The 14,155-nt window shown below is 45.9% G+C and overlaps 1 protein-coding gene across 6 annotated transcripts in view; it reads right to left on the minus strand.

Moving 5' to 3' along the window:
- The window catches only part of TMEM273 (transmembrane protein 273), a 36,178-nt gene that overhangs the window by 2,269 nt on the left and 19,754 nt on the right, over window positions 1-14,155 (minus strand). For 3 of the 6 annotated variants that reach the window (XM_048858695.2, XM_075130731.1, XM_075130734.1), the window contains one exon: window positions 1,885-1,911. In XM_048858695.2, the coding sequence (XP_048714652.1) occupies window positions 1,885-1,911 (27 nt within the window). Of the gene's footprint in view, window positions 1-1,884; window positions 1,912-4,822; window positions 12,865-14,155 lie in introns of those variants that run through there. The other 3 variants (XM_075130733.1, XM_075130730.1, XM_075130732.1) reach the window with 3 other exon arrangements.

Here is a 14,155-nt window from a genome sequence, read left to right on the forward strand (position 1 = left end):
CTTTGTGCAAGCTGCAGATGATAATACTGATCCACCTTTCTCACAGGGGTTGAGGCATAGCTGATGTTTGTAGAATGCTTTGAAGATGTAAAATGCTATAAATGTATTATTTTTATTACTTCAAGGAACCCTGTTCTGCTTTTCAAACATAAAAGATATTTATAATGTCCGGTGCAGAAATGACTAAGGAGCTCATTTAAACTACTTCCCCATGCTAATTTCCCCCCTGCTGTTACTCACACCTTCTTGTCAACTGTTTGAAACGGGCCATCCTGATTATTACTACAACAGTTTTTTTTCCTCCGGCTGATAATAGCCCGCCTTAATTGATTAGTCTCGTTACAGTTGGTATGGCAACACTCATTTTTTCATGTTCTCTGTGGATATATATCTTCCACTGTATTTTCCACTGCATGCATCTGATGAAGTGGGTTTTAGCCCACAAAAGCTTATGCCCAAATAAATGTGTTAGTCTCTAAGGTGCCGCAAGGACTCCTCATTCTTTTTGCTGATACAGACTAACACGGCTACCACTCTGAAACCTGGAATAGTTCTGTTTTTCACATTTATATTTCTGTGCAAAGACATGGATTCCAACATGCATTCTGATAATAAAAGATAGCAACATTTGTTTATAGTATTAGTTTTAATTTTGTACTACAGTATTTCTTAGGGGCATTAGCCAAGAATCAGGACCCCATTACACTGACTGTACAGACACAGTAAAAGACAGTCATGCCACAGAAAGCTAACAATGTAGGGCGTTGAGTCTGGAATCACTTATGCATGTGAGCAGTGCCATTTACTTCAATGGAATTGCCCTTGCAGTCAAGCTCATGCATAAGCGTTTGCAGGATCAGGGCCTAGTTTATGACAAAGTGCAAGAAGTAAATGCGACAAACAGAACAGCAGGAAGGGGAGCACAAGCTATTTTACCCTAAGCAGTGGGTCTCAACTTGCTATGTAAGCAAACCATTTCAACTGGTAGTGCTCTGCAGGAGGCACAGTTGATCTGAAGGGAGGGACTGGAAGGAAGATAAGGTGAGGGGTTTTCCGGATTTTTTCCAGTTTTTCCCACTCACAAGGGGTGGCTTTGGAAAGGGTATAGAGAAACAATCTACCTTTTCATTGCTATTTTGATTGAATTTTATAAAATTGGTTGTGCTGCTTAATCATTTCACAATACTGGCCTATAGCATAAAGATATAGTTTCCCTTTAAGTAACATAACACATAGGGAAGCAGGATTGTGTGTGCATCTGAAATTTACTTTCTGTATTTTACTTTTACGGATTCCAATTTCCCTAACGATCATGCAAAATCCACATAAGATTGTTGGGCAAAGGAGTTATCCAGGAGGAAATTTACATTAGCAAACACATGTTATGGGTCTGACATTTGATTGATACATATCAGAGAATGGCACTTCATAATAAAATCACTTTAGGCTTCCCCATCACCTTCCACCCAAGGATCTGAAAGCATTTTACTAACATTAAAACAAATAGCCCCGTGATACTCCTGTGAGGTAGGTAAGTATTATTACTACTTTTTTACAGGTGGGGAGCCTGAAGCACAGAAAGGTTAAGTGATTTGCCCAGGATTGCCAAGGGCATGTCTACACTCCATTGTAAACCCGGGTCTGTGTAAACCTCAGTATTTCCAAGCCCCCACGAGTGTCCACACTGCATTGTAAACCTGGGCTTACAATTGCTGGACCTGGGTCTCACAGCCCTCCTTCATTGTTGTGTATGTGGCCACATTTATTCCTCTTTGTTACTGGCTGCCACCAAAGACTCTGTGTTACCCTCCACCCCATTCCTGCTGCATCAGACTGGAGGAAGATCCTGAGCTCTTCCCACCTGGCCCCTTCTGTAGAACATACCTGATCGCAGCTGATTCCACGTGTGACCTGCAAAGTGTAAAAGAATGAGACAGGGAGTGTGAGTACAGGAGCAGCCATCCAAAAGTGCTCACTCAAAGAATCAACCCATCAAAACACGGATTCTTTTCTTCCTTTAACTCTTCTATGGTTTCTTTACTTCTCTCCAACCTTTTATTCTGTTTTACTCCCCCTAGTGTCAGTTCCTGGAAATGAATGATCTGCAGAGTTTTTTTCCTTCAGGACTAAAACATTTTCAGACAGCTACAGAAAAGGAGCTGTTCAGAGCCTTGGCAGGCAGGAAATGTTTCTTCAGTAGTTGGCTTTTCATGAGCCTTTTTTCCTCCCTCAAAGAAATTTTTAGCCAAACTATTTTTCAGAAACATAGATTTTGCAAGAGCAGAGAAATTCAATACAAGTCATTAGGCCTCAGCTTTTTCTTAAGGACTTTGATTCTCCTCTCACACAAGTGTAAACTGGGAGTAACTCCACTGGAGGCCAGGTAATTACACCTACAGTTGCCCCATATTGTAAGGGATGTCCTTTATTTAAGTATGGGACAGGCAATATGTTCTTTAATCAGTTTGGGTTGCCTTTGATCCCATATTTCAACTAGGATTGCCTCCTGGCCAGTTTTTGTACAGCCATGCCGAGTGCGGTGAAAATGTGTCATTTATTTTTTCACTGGGATCCACTAAGGGAATGCTGGTCCCAGTGAAAAAAACCCAGAACATAAGCTGCAAGCATGCATGCCCTGGCAGCGATACCAAACATGTCACAGTCTCACGTGGATGGCAGCACAGCCAGGGCAGTACCCCGGGCCCTGATCTGTGTGCTGGTCCCGGGCTCTCAGCTCCTAAAATCTTGCTGGCTCCCTGGGAAGTGAGACGGATCTGAGGTTCACCAGTAGGGAGGGGCAGTGGTGAGCTGAAGTCGGTTTGCACCAGTTCGCGCGAATCGGTTGTTAAATTTTGCAGCCGGTTTAGAACCGGTTGTTAAAGGGGTTCGGCGAACTCCAGCCCGCAGGCCACATGCGGCCTGCGGGACCATCCTGTCCGTCCCGCCTGAGCTCTACTCACCTGGCGGCTCTGCAGTCCTTCGACAGCACTTCAGCAGCATGTCCTTCAGTCGCTCCGGGTCTTCGGCGGCAAGTCATTCACTCGCTCCAGGTCTTCAGCAGCACTTCGGCGGTGGGCCCTTCAGTGCTGCCGAAGACCCGGAGTGACTGAAGGAACCGGTTCTTCAGCTTCTGGCAGCTCATCACTGGGGTGAGGTAAGGAGTAGGGACCTGGGAGGGGGAGGCAAAGGCTTCTGGGAGGGCACAGAGTGAGGACTCATCTCGGTGCCGAGGACCATGAAGTGGAACAGACATGAGCCAACAAGGGGGGTGAGGAGCAGGATGGTACTAAGAAAACTGTCCAGTATTTCTGAAATACAGTGTTGGCAACCCTGGTTACACCAGTGTAGACGGAATGAGAAGAAAATCAGGCCCTTCATGTCCTTTTTCAACATGCAAACCAGTGGCTGCTCTAGACAGGGTCCACGGGTGCAAGTGCACCCACAGAAATCAGGCCTGAATGCACATTCACACAGGCAGGGCTGCCCACTGGGGAGTGGGAGAGAGTAGGGGGGTGAGAAGTGGGGTGGAAGCAGGCAGGGACTCCTGGAAGGGGATGGTGCAGCCACTGAACTGGGAGGCTACATTTGCCCCTGTTTGCAAACTCCACACTTATAGTATTTACTCAACAAACAGTCCCTCGATTTCAGTGAGATTCACGGAACAAGGTTCTACTCAACTTGAGCATGATGGCAGAATATGGCCCATAATGCTTTGCATTGCTATAGCACCTTTCATCCCAGTGCTTTATAAGCATTAGTTCATAGAATCATAGAATATCAGGCTTGGAAGAGACCTCAGGAGGTCATCTAGTCCAACCCCCTGCTCAAAGCAGGACCGATCCCCAATTAAATCATCCCAGCCAGGGCTTTGTCAAGCCTGACCTTAAAAACTTCTAAGGAAGGAGAGTCCACCACCTCCCTAGGTAACGCATTCCAGTGTTTCAACACCCTCCCAGTGAAAAAGTTTTTCCTAATATCCAACCTAAATCTCCCCCACTGCAACTTGAGACCATTACTCCTTGTCCTGTCATCCGCTACCACTGAGAATAGTCTAGATCCATCCTCTTTGGAACCACCTTTCAAGTAGTTGAAAGCAGCTATCAAATCTCCCCTCATTCTTCTCTTCTGTAGACTAAACAATCCCAGTTCCCTCAGCCTCTCCCCATAAGTCATGTGTTCCAGTCCCCTAATCATTTTTGTTGCCCTCCGCTGGACTCTCTCCAAGTTTTCCACATCCTTCTTGTAGTGTGGGGCCCAAAACTGGACACAGTACTCCAGATGAGGCCTCACCAATGTCGAATAGAGGGGAACAATCACGTCCCTCGATCTGCTGGCAATGCCCCTACTTATACATCCCAAAATGCCATTGGCCTTCTTGGCTACAAGGGCACACTGTTGACTCATATCCAGCTTCTCGTCCACTGTAACCCCTAGGTCCTTTTCTGCAGAACTGCTGCCTAGCCATTCGGTCCCTAGTGTGTAGCGGTGCATTGGATTCTTCCATCCTAAGTGCAGGACTCTGCACTTGTCCTTGCTGAACCTCATCAGATTTCTTTTGGCCCAATCCTCCAATTTGCCTAGGGCCCTCTGTATCCTAGCCCTACCCTCCAGCGTATCTACCACTCCTCCCAGTTTAGTGTCGTCTGCAAACTTGCTGAGGGTGAAATCCACACCATCCTCCAGATCATTAATGAAGATATTGAACAAAACTGGCCCCAGGACCGACCCTTGGGGTACTCCGCTTGATACTGGCTGCCAACTAGACATGGAGCCAGTGATCCCTACCTGTTGAGCCCGATAATCTAGCCAATTTTCTACCCACCTTATAGTGCATTCATCCAGCACATACGTCTTTAACTTGCTGACAAGAATACTGTGGGAGACAGTGTCAAAAGCTTTGCTAAAGTCAAGGAACACCACGTCCACTGCTTTCCCTTCATCCACAGAACCAGTTATCTCGTCATAGAAGGCAATTAGATTAGTCAGGCATGACTTGCCCTTGGTGAATCCATGCTGACTATTCCTGATCACTTTCCTCTCATCTACGTGCTTCAGAATTGATTCCTTGAGGACCTGCTCCATGATTTTTCCAGGGACTGAGGTGAGGCTGACTGGCTTGTAGTTCCCAGGATCCTCCTTCTTCCCTTTTTTAAAGATGGGCACTACATTAGCCTTTTTCCAGTCGTCCGAGACTTCCCCGGATCGCCATGAGTTTTCAAAGATAATGGACAATAGTTATGCCTCACAGTTGCCCAGAATGACCTGTAAGGTATTATTTGCATTTTTACAGAGTGATAAGTGACTTGCCCCACATCACAAAAGTCCAGAGCAGATCTGGGAGTAATGCTCAGGACTCTGCATGCAGTCACATTAGTGTAACTGAAGCGCCATGGGGCCTGAAGCCTGGAGTTCCGGCAGGCGCCTCCCGCGGAGCTGAAGCCCTGAGCCCCAGCAGGTGGACCCCAGCTCTCAAACTTCTGAAGATTGTCATATGCAGCTCGGAGGGCCAATAAGTTTGGCCAGCCCTGTGGTATAAATTAAATTAAACTAAATCAAATTAAAGTAGCCTTTTTTCTCTGAAATGGACTCTATAAAACAAGCAAAGCCCCTGGTCTTGCAAACAGGTATGTGCCTGCCTGAATTTACTTACACAGCTAGTCCCATTGAAGTTATGGAGCTGTAAGCATGCAATTAAAGTTATGCAAGTGTTTGCAGGATTAGGACCACAGTCATTTAAAAAAGCGAACACAACTTTCTTTTGATTATGTCACCAAAATCTACCAGCTGAATGTAGAATGGGACATGTTGCAAATTGATGTATTTCCCCATGTAAAATAAAACCTGTTGGGATTATTCTCGCTGGCTAACTGAATACAGCAGTGGTCACTCTATGTGTTGCACTCTCTCAACACACTTAATCTTAGGCCAGGACTACACTAGGCGTGGGGGGAGGGATCTATCTAAGATACGCAACTTCAGCTATGAGAATAGCATAGCTGAAGTCGACGTATCTTAGATCGACTTAGAATCACTTACTTCGCGTCGTCACGGCGCAGGATCGACGGCCGCCGCTCCCCTGTCGACTCCGCTTCCGCCTCTCATCCTGGTGGAGTTCCGGAGTCGATGGTGGAGCGATCGGGGAGCGATTTATCACGTCTACACTAGACGCGATAAATTGATCCCCAATAGATTGATCACTACCCACCAATCCGGCGGGTACTGTAGACGTGGCCTTAGTGTGGTCAGAGTTAAAGATATAGTAGTGGTAGACATATAATATTTGTACAAGAGAAAGCATGACTTCTGAGTTACAAGTTAGGAAAGGAGTGTGGCTGTCAGGAATTGGATGTGTGCATTATGAGTTATTCTCAATTTGACAAAACATTTGCAATAGGAGATGGAGTCTGTGTGTCTTGGGATATTATGACTGGCAAATCAAGTATGTGAAATGAGGTGCTCTGCAACTTAATGTCTTAACTGGTGATTTCCTTGATGTTTGGTGATTGCATTGATACAAAATGCATTTGAGCTACCTGTTTTTTTATAGGGCAATAATAAATGGGTTGGTGGTTGGGGGTTGATGGTTTCTTTCACACTGCTCTCAGTAGTGGTTATTTGACTGTAACAATTTTCTTGCCATCACTCCAATCTTGTGTGTTGTTTAGCTCTTTCAACTTGCTGTTAAAAACTTGAAAAACATGTTGTGTGAGAGAGCAAAGTGCACATATTGGGCTGAATAAGAAGCTAGATAATTATTAGTGCTAATTAAAAGAAATGAAAACTTAGCTTTGCTGATGTCTAATACAAATTTGTTCAGATGAGCACATCAAGAGAGAGCGAGAGCAAGATAGAGACAAGGGTACAGGATGAAAATGTCCTGACTGGAAATACAGGACAGTATAGGAGGATATACACACACTTATTAGCTGAGGAAAAAAAGTCTACTCAGAGTCAGTCTGAAACAATAGTGCTTTTTTCTTAAGCTAGGTATGAGCTCTGCCAGAAGTTATGTGCTTGATTCAGGAATCACTGGGTAGGGTTCTACGGCCTGTCTTATGCAGGAGTCCAAACTAGATGATTACCCCTTCTGGCCTTAACATCAATGATGCTATGAATCTGTGGCTTGCTCAAAATGAGCCATGTTCAGGTGTGGGAGTTGAAATTGTATTTTTCATTTTTTTTTTAAAATTTGTGTGTCTTTTAGGAACATGTGTTTGGATGTTCCTCGAAAAGTATTTGGCATGTTTGTACCGTGGCAGCTCCAGGGAAGTGAAGAGCTCCTGCAGTGTTGCTGAAATCAGTGGTATCCAAGGTTTTGTCATATTCTGACATCTGTTCTGAGCAATTACACCCAGGACCCTCTTGTTCTGTTCAGTTTGACGAAATGTATTTTCTTCTTCTGCCTCAGCAAATGTTTGGACTAATCCCGGGATTAGTGATCTAGGGCTACATCATGACTAGCCCTTACGTGGCTGTGCAGCACAGTAGGAAGGAATAAGGATTCTTCTCACTTTTGCAGCTGTGTAAGATCCAGCCACAAATGCAACCCCAGCAGCCAAAGGAGCAGAGGAGTGGCAGCCCAGATGCTCCCCCCAAGGTACAAGGAGAGGCAAAGATTAGGTGGAACCATGGCTCTGCCACCCACCCACTCTAGCCAGTGGAACTGGCTGGCAGCATGAGTGAAGTATGCTGCATCCTGCAAAGGAGTATAACAAATTACTCTGTCCATCCCCCATACAAGCAGGGAGCCCCACAAGGTGTTGTGCATCTCTGAGGCACAGTGCCTCTGAGGGATCCTCTATGCACTGCCCCTTACTATGGGCTGTATGCTTAGTAATGATGGGCCACATCCTCCCTGGCGAAGCCAACAGAACTATGCTGACTGACACAGCTGAGGATCTGGCCTGATATATTTTGAGGTGGTATCATGTCCTCCCTCATGTGGAGCCAGAGCAGATAAGAGGTAATAGGTAAAGTAGGGAGAGAGAGAGACATTTGACAGCAACGATGGAATAGAGTCTGAATAGTGCTGTTGGAAAAGATCTGGGAGAGGTTAGCTGGAGGAGTACAGTACTAGCATCCGCAGAAAGAAAGGTGGCAGCAGCACAATGGTGACATGAGGAAAAGGTCAGGAGTAGTTAGTGCATTCTGTGGTGGTGCTGGAGGAACCTACGACCAGCCAACCTGAACAATTAGATTTGACTATGAATTGTTGTAGTAATTCCGTTTAAACCCCCACGTTTCCCAGGTCAGTGAAAATCTTGGTGTCCTCATTAAAGTGTGCGAGGTAATAAATAAATAATAACAATAATAATAATACCTAGCTCGTATACAGTACTTTTCATCAGTAGATGTCAAAGCATTTTACAAAGAAGCTAAGTGGTATTTTCCCCGTTTTAAAGATCGGGAAACTGAGGCACAGTGATTTTTTTTTCCATGGTCACTCAGCAGGCTAGAGTGAGAACAGCTCTCCTGAGTCCCAGTCCAGTTCTCTAGCCACTAGGCAACATGGCCTCTGTATAGCAGGGATATTTAATTTTTGTTTCTGCAATATGTATATGTGAATGGGTTGGGTAGTTATTTCTTACTGCAGTTGCACATTTCTTTTATATATATTGCGTCCTTTTGATTGTTCTCTAATTTTCTAATAAATATGTTTATTCACGGTGACATGTATTATGTGGCACTTGCCTGGGCTAAGGAGTATTATGCATTCAACTTAATTTCTGGTATATTTGTTCAGAGAGTCTGTATTAGAAAATTACATATGCCACCGCGCATGGCCTCCCTCCAATTCCTCCAGCACTCCTCCTCAGAATAGGAAATCAGGCTCACCAGAGCAGGACTTCCCTCTTGCAGGGCAAAGGAAGTTTGTCAGACACAGAACGTGTCTCCTCATTAGCAGCAGTGCAAGCGCTCATGCTCTGGCTCAATGGGCAGCAACTCTTCCCCTCGTCTGCCCCCTGTGCTTCTTAGGGGCTAATGTGCGGGGATGGGGTAGGCAGATGAGGAGCCTTGTAGCTTAAGCAGGCCACAGGGGATTTGCATTTTGTATTTCACAAACTTTCTGATGGGGAAAAGCAGCCCTTCAGCCCTGCGGAACGGGAGAAGGCTTGGTGGGGAGAAACTGTAGAGAAGCCCCTTCTGTAGAGCAGCCTATGGCTCATCAGAGGGGACCTCTGCTCTGTCCACCTTCCTATGGTTTGGCAGAGTGGAGCTCTTCACTGCAGGACGACCTGTGGGTTGACAGAGCCAAGTCCCTCACCCGTCCCCTTTGGAGGCCAACAGGAGGGGAGGGGGAGTAACTTACGTGGAGCTGTGCAGCAATAACTTAAGAATACTGTATGTTGCACTAGTTATTGGGATGTTTACTGTGTGAATATCAGGGCTTAGTTTAACAGGGGGCTGTGAGGAAAAACAAGCAGGAAGCAAAAGAATGGCTCAAGGTAAGTCGTCCTTCAGCAAACACTTGACAATGTTGAAGGGACAATGACAGAGCCCTTGGCTCTGAGGATTCTGGCTCGACCTCCTGCTAGCCTGGTTTTTAGGAAGTCTGGGGTTGTTTCTTTCCCCACCACTGGTCACAAACTCCCATAGAGGGAAGCACCACATGTGCCATTACTCAGTTGGAGCTGCTGGTTAACCACGGCTGATACATGGGTGCTGTAGTCCCGGGCCCAGCCTAAGAGTGGGAGAATTGCGTGAGGAGTAAAGGCATGGGGCCTGACAGCTGACGGGATGCACTCAGTGAGACTAGCAAGGACAGAGGTGCATCTAGCCCTGGAACCATAAGAGTGGGGAAGCCGTGCGGGCAGTGGGATGCTCTGGAGGGGAGTTGAGGCTGGAATGGGGAGGGGAGCTCAGTCAGTATGCAGTGAAGCAGCAATATTTCAAGTGCTCCTTATGGGAGATGAGCCGGGAAGTGGAGGTTACAGTGGGGAAGTGAGAAAGTCACGTGTGCACAAGGGGATGAGCAGGGCTGCTGGAGCCAGGGAGGAGAATGAATGGTGGGGTGGAAGGAGGCCGGCAGCCATTAACTCACCCCTGCCATCAGGGACCGGTTGAACTTCCTGTGGATCTTCAGAGGGCAGGGCCGGGGCAGCAAATCACAGGGTGTCTGTGGGCAGGAAAAGCAAGGCAGGGCTTGTGGTCTCTTGATTTCTTCTCCAGAGCATCTTCTCTGCCTTTCCACAGCTCCACACCAGTCTGCCCACACGCTAGACTGCCCCCGGCCTCCTTGCTCTCAGAAACGGCAGGGATGTGTGTGAGGAGAGCTGGCCGATAGCTGATTGATCAGGGCAGTTCCATGGGGGAATTAAGTTAGATGATGATTGTGACATGTCTGATCCAAACTGTGAACTTTGTTTGGTTTTGTGCCTTCCATTTAAACTGCTACGTGTCATTCTGTGTGGGAATGTCAGTGTGACCTTGAGAAGGTCAGTCTGTTCCACAAGCTGCATTGCCAAGGAGGGATGATGAAAGAGCCATCGAGGGCAATCAACTTTGAATGACACATGAGGACTGGCCTGCCTCAGGAGACATGGGTTTCCTTCATGTGGGACTCACATGCCTGGGGGGGAGGGTCCAAATTTTGCAGTCTGGGCACATGGCAAACAGCACCAGAGAGGGGGATGCTCTCTGAAAATGGGGGGTAGGGGGGCTGTCCTCTGCCACATGTCAGAAGCCCAGCTGTAGGGAGGGAGGGAGAGAGGGTAAGAGGGACTCTGCCTGAAAAGCTGACCGGACCTTTGACTCATAGAAGGGGTCAGATCGGACGGGGGAAGTGTGCCTTGGGACTGTTGGTTGTTTTGCAAAGATCTGTATCTCTCCTGTGCTTTCCTGAGAGTAAAAGTGATGTGAGTTCCTTGCTTGCCTACCATGTTGTTCTTGAAGGGGTTAGTTAAGAAGCTCTGAGTGCTCATAGTAAGGTAGAGCTCTCAGCAACTGGGGGCTTGGGAAGGCTGGGGCACTGATTTTGGGAATTCAAGTGTCTGGGCTGTGGAGCCCCACATCCCAAGGAAAGGTGACAGACATAGGGTCTGTGCTGGGATTGTGCCAAAGGCCCAGAGCTAGGAACAGTGGCTTGGGTCTAACCAGACCCCGGGGGCTTAGAAGTGCATGGGATCTGGCGGTCGGGTCCCCTCAACAGTGATGTCCACCCAGAGACGGAGACAGTGCAAGCTTGTGACGAGAAGAAAAGGAGTACTAGTGGCACCTTAAAGACTAACCAATTTATTTGAGCATAAGCTTTCGTGAGCTACAGCTCACTTCATCGGATGCATTCAGTGGAAAATACAGTGAGGAGATTTATATACACACAGAACATGAAAAAATGGGTGTTATCATTTAAGATGAGCTATTACCAGCAGACGGGGGGGGGGGGAGAAAACCTTTTGTAGTGATAATCAAGGTGGGCCATTTCCAGCAGTTAAGAGGAACGTCTGAGGAACGGTGGGGGTGGGGGGAAATAAACATGGGGAAATAGTTTTACTTTGTGTAATGACCCATCAGCTCCCAGTCTCCATTCAAGCCTAAGTTAATTGTATCCAGTTTGCAAATTAATTCCAATTCAGCAGTCTCTCCTTGGAGTCTGTTTTTGAAGTCTTTTTGTTGTAATATTGCGACCTTTAGGTCTGTAATCGAGTGACCAGAGAGATTGAAGTGTTCTCCGACTGGTTTATGAACGTTATAATTCTTGACATCTGATTTGTGTCCATTTATTCTTTTACGTAGAGACTGTCCAGTTTGACCAATGGACATGGCAGAGGGGCATTGCTAGCACATGATGGCATATATCACATTGGTAGATGTGCAGGTGAACAAGCCTCTGATAGTGTGGCTGATGTTCTTAGGCCCTATGATGGTGTCCCCTGAATAGATATGTGGACACAGTTGGCAACGGGCTTTGTTGCAAGGATAGATTCCTGGGTTAGTGGTTCTGTTGTGTGGTGTGTGGTTGCTGATGAGTATTTGCTTCAGGTTGGGGGGCTGTCTGTAGGCAAGGACTGGCCTGTCTCCCAAGATTTGTGAGAGTAATAGGTCGTCCTTCAGGGTAGGTTGTAGATCCTTGATGGTGCATTGGAGAGGTTTTAGTTGGGGGCTGAAGGTGATGGCTAGTGGCGTTCTGTTATTTTCTTGGTTGGGCCTGTCCTGTAGCAGGTGACTTCTGGGTACTCTTCTGGCTCTGTCAATTTGTTTCTTCACTTCAGCAGGTGGGTATTGTAGTTGTAAGAATGCTTGATAGAGATCTTGTAGGTGTTTGTCTCTGTCTGAGGAGTTGAAGCAAATGCGGTTGTATCATAGAGCTTGGCTGTAGACGATGGATCGTGTGGTATGGTCTGGGTGAAAGCTGGAGGCATGTAGGTAGGAATAGCGGTCAGTAGGTTTCTGGTATAGGGTAGTGTTTATGTGACCATCGCTTATTAGCACCATAGTGTCCAGGAAGTGGATCTCTTGTGTGGACTGGTCCAGGCTGAGGTTGATGGTGGGATGGAAATTGTTGAAATCATGGTGGAATTTCTCAAGAGCTTCTTTTCCATGGGTCCAGATGATGAAGATGTCATCAATATAGCGCAAGTAGAGTAGGGGCATTAGGGGACGAGAGCTGAGGAAGCGTTGTTCTAAGTCAGCCATAAAAATGTTGGCATACTGTGGGGCCATGCGGATACCCATAGCAGTGCCGCTGATTTGAAGGTATACATTGTCCCCAAATGTGAAATAGTTATGGGTGAGGACAAAGTCACAAAGTTACATACAGTGACAAATAAAGGGGATAACTCAATATTTAAGAAATAAGCCACTTTTCAAATGTAATGAATGTGTTTGTGTGTGTGTATATATTTTGTGGTGAATGTGGTTCTTTATCTGTTGGGAGGCAAAAAGAAATGTGTGCATCAGAGGAGCCAAATTTCCAAGCTAGGGCAATTTAAAATAGCACCACTCCAAAACTGTACGTGAAAATCTGATGGAAAATTCACCTGGCCTCTGAAGAGTTGATCTGCTACACGTGGAAAGTAAATTCACTCATAAATTGTGAAATGGAGGGATTATAAATCCTGCTTTCAGAGGAAATCTCAACACAGCCTCAATTTTGGAGTTGCTGCCGATGCCTCCATAATCTCACTGCTTCAAATGCAGCTGGGGTGAATAGTGGTTATAAGCAGTTTCTAGCTGCTGACTAATCAGTGCCCTATGTGAAATGACTTGGTGTTTTCAATCCATTTCCTTATGGAAAGGTGTCCCCATCACAAAGGGCATTACCCTCACATTGGCAGTCTCCACAGAGAGGAGGACATTCAGCTGAAAACGTTAAAATCCACAAAACAGCTGTAGTGTGTGTTAAAATAACAGGAAATTCCTGGCCGCCTGTCTTGCTCTCTTTGTGTATAATCTCACTCACCACCCACCCCACGCCAAGGGAATGAACTCTGAGAGAAATGAGCTCTGAGAGAAAGAGAATTTCTCTGCAAGTGTATTTTTGGTATCTAGCTATTCTGAGTGCTCTTCTCTGAGAACTTGTTTACAGTACAGTATGTGTCAGCCTCTTAAACAGATACAATTTCAATGGATGGTATAGCTGCTGAGATTTTAGCCCTCACTTGGGTATAGATGGAATGTATACTGCTGTGTGTGAATAGTTTGTACAGTATATTAGTCAAGGCATGCATTGCAAAGCCCAGTGTCTTTCACAGAGTGAGGGATACTAGCCAAGAGTCAAAACCATCTTTCTGTGCCATATTAAATCAAATGCTAGAGGAAGTTTCAACTCATGGAGAAAACAGATCCCAACATGGCATCTTGGTTAAAATGGAGGATAATTAGATTACGATGGCAGGTAGCATTGTAGGACATGTCTTCTATCAACAACACCTCAATATTAGAAATGTAGGTGGCCATGAACCACTTTGTAGAACTCCATGGATCACATTTGACCTGTAGGTGGTGCTTTGTCCACCCTCGATATAAACAGAGATGTACATTGCAATAGAGAAAATTATGTATGTTGTAGTGTTATATAGAGAATGGTATGCTTTTTGCTGTTAAATTATCTCTTGCATCTATTTCAAGGGGAATTTTCCTTGGAGCTTTTCCTTGGAGCTTGTTTTTTATTTACAGTACTATAAGAAATATGTGGTAGCCAAGGACTTAACCATTC

The sequence above is a fragment of the Caretta caretta genome, chromosome 7 (assembly GCF_965140235.1).
Source record: "Caretta caretta isolate rCarCar2 chromosome 7, rCarCar1.hap1, whole genome shotgun sequence".
Lineage (NCBI taxonomy): Eukaryota > Metazoa > Chordata > Testudines > Cheloniidae > Caretta > Caretta caretta.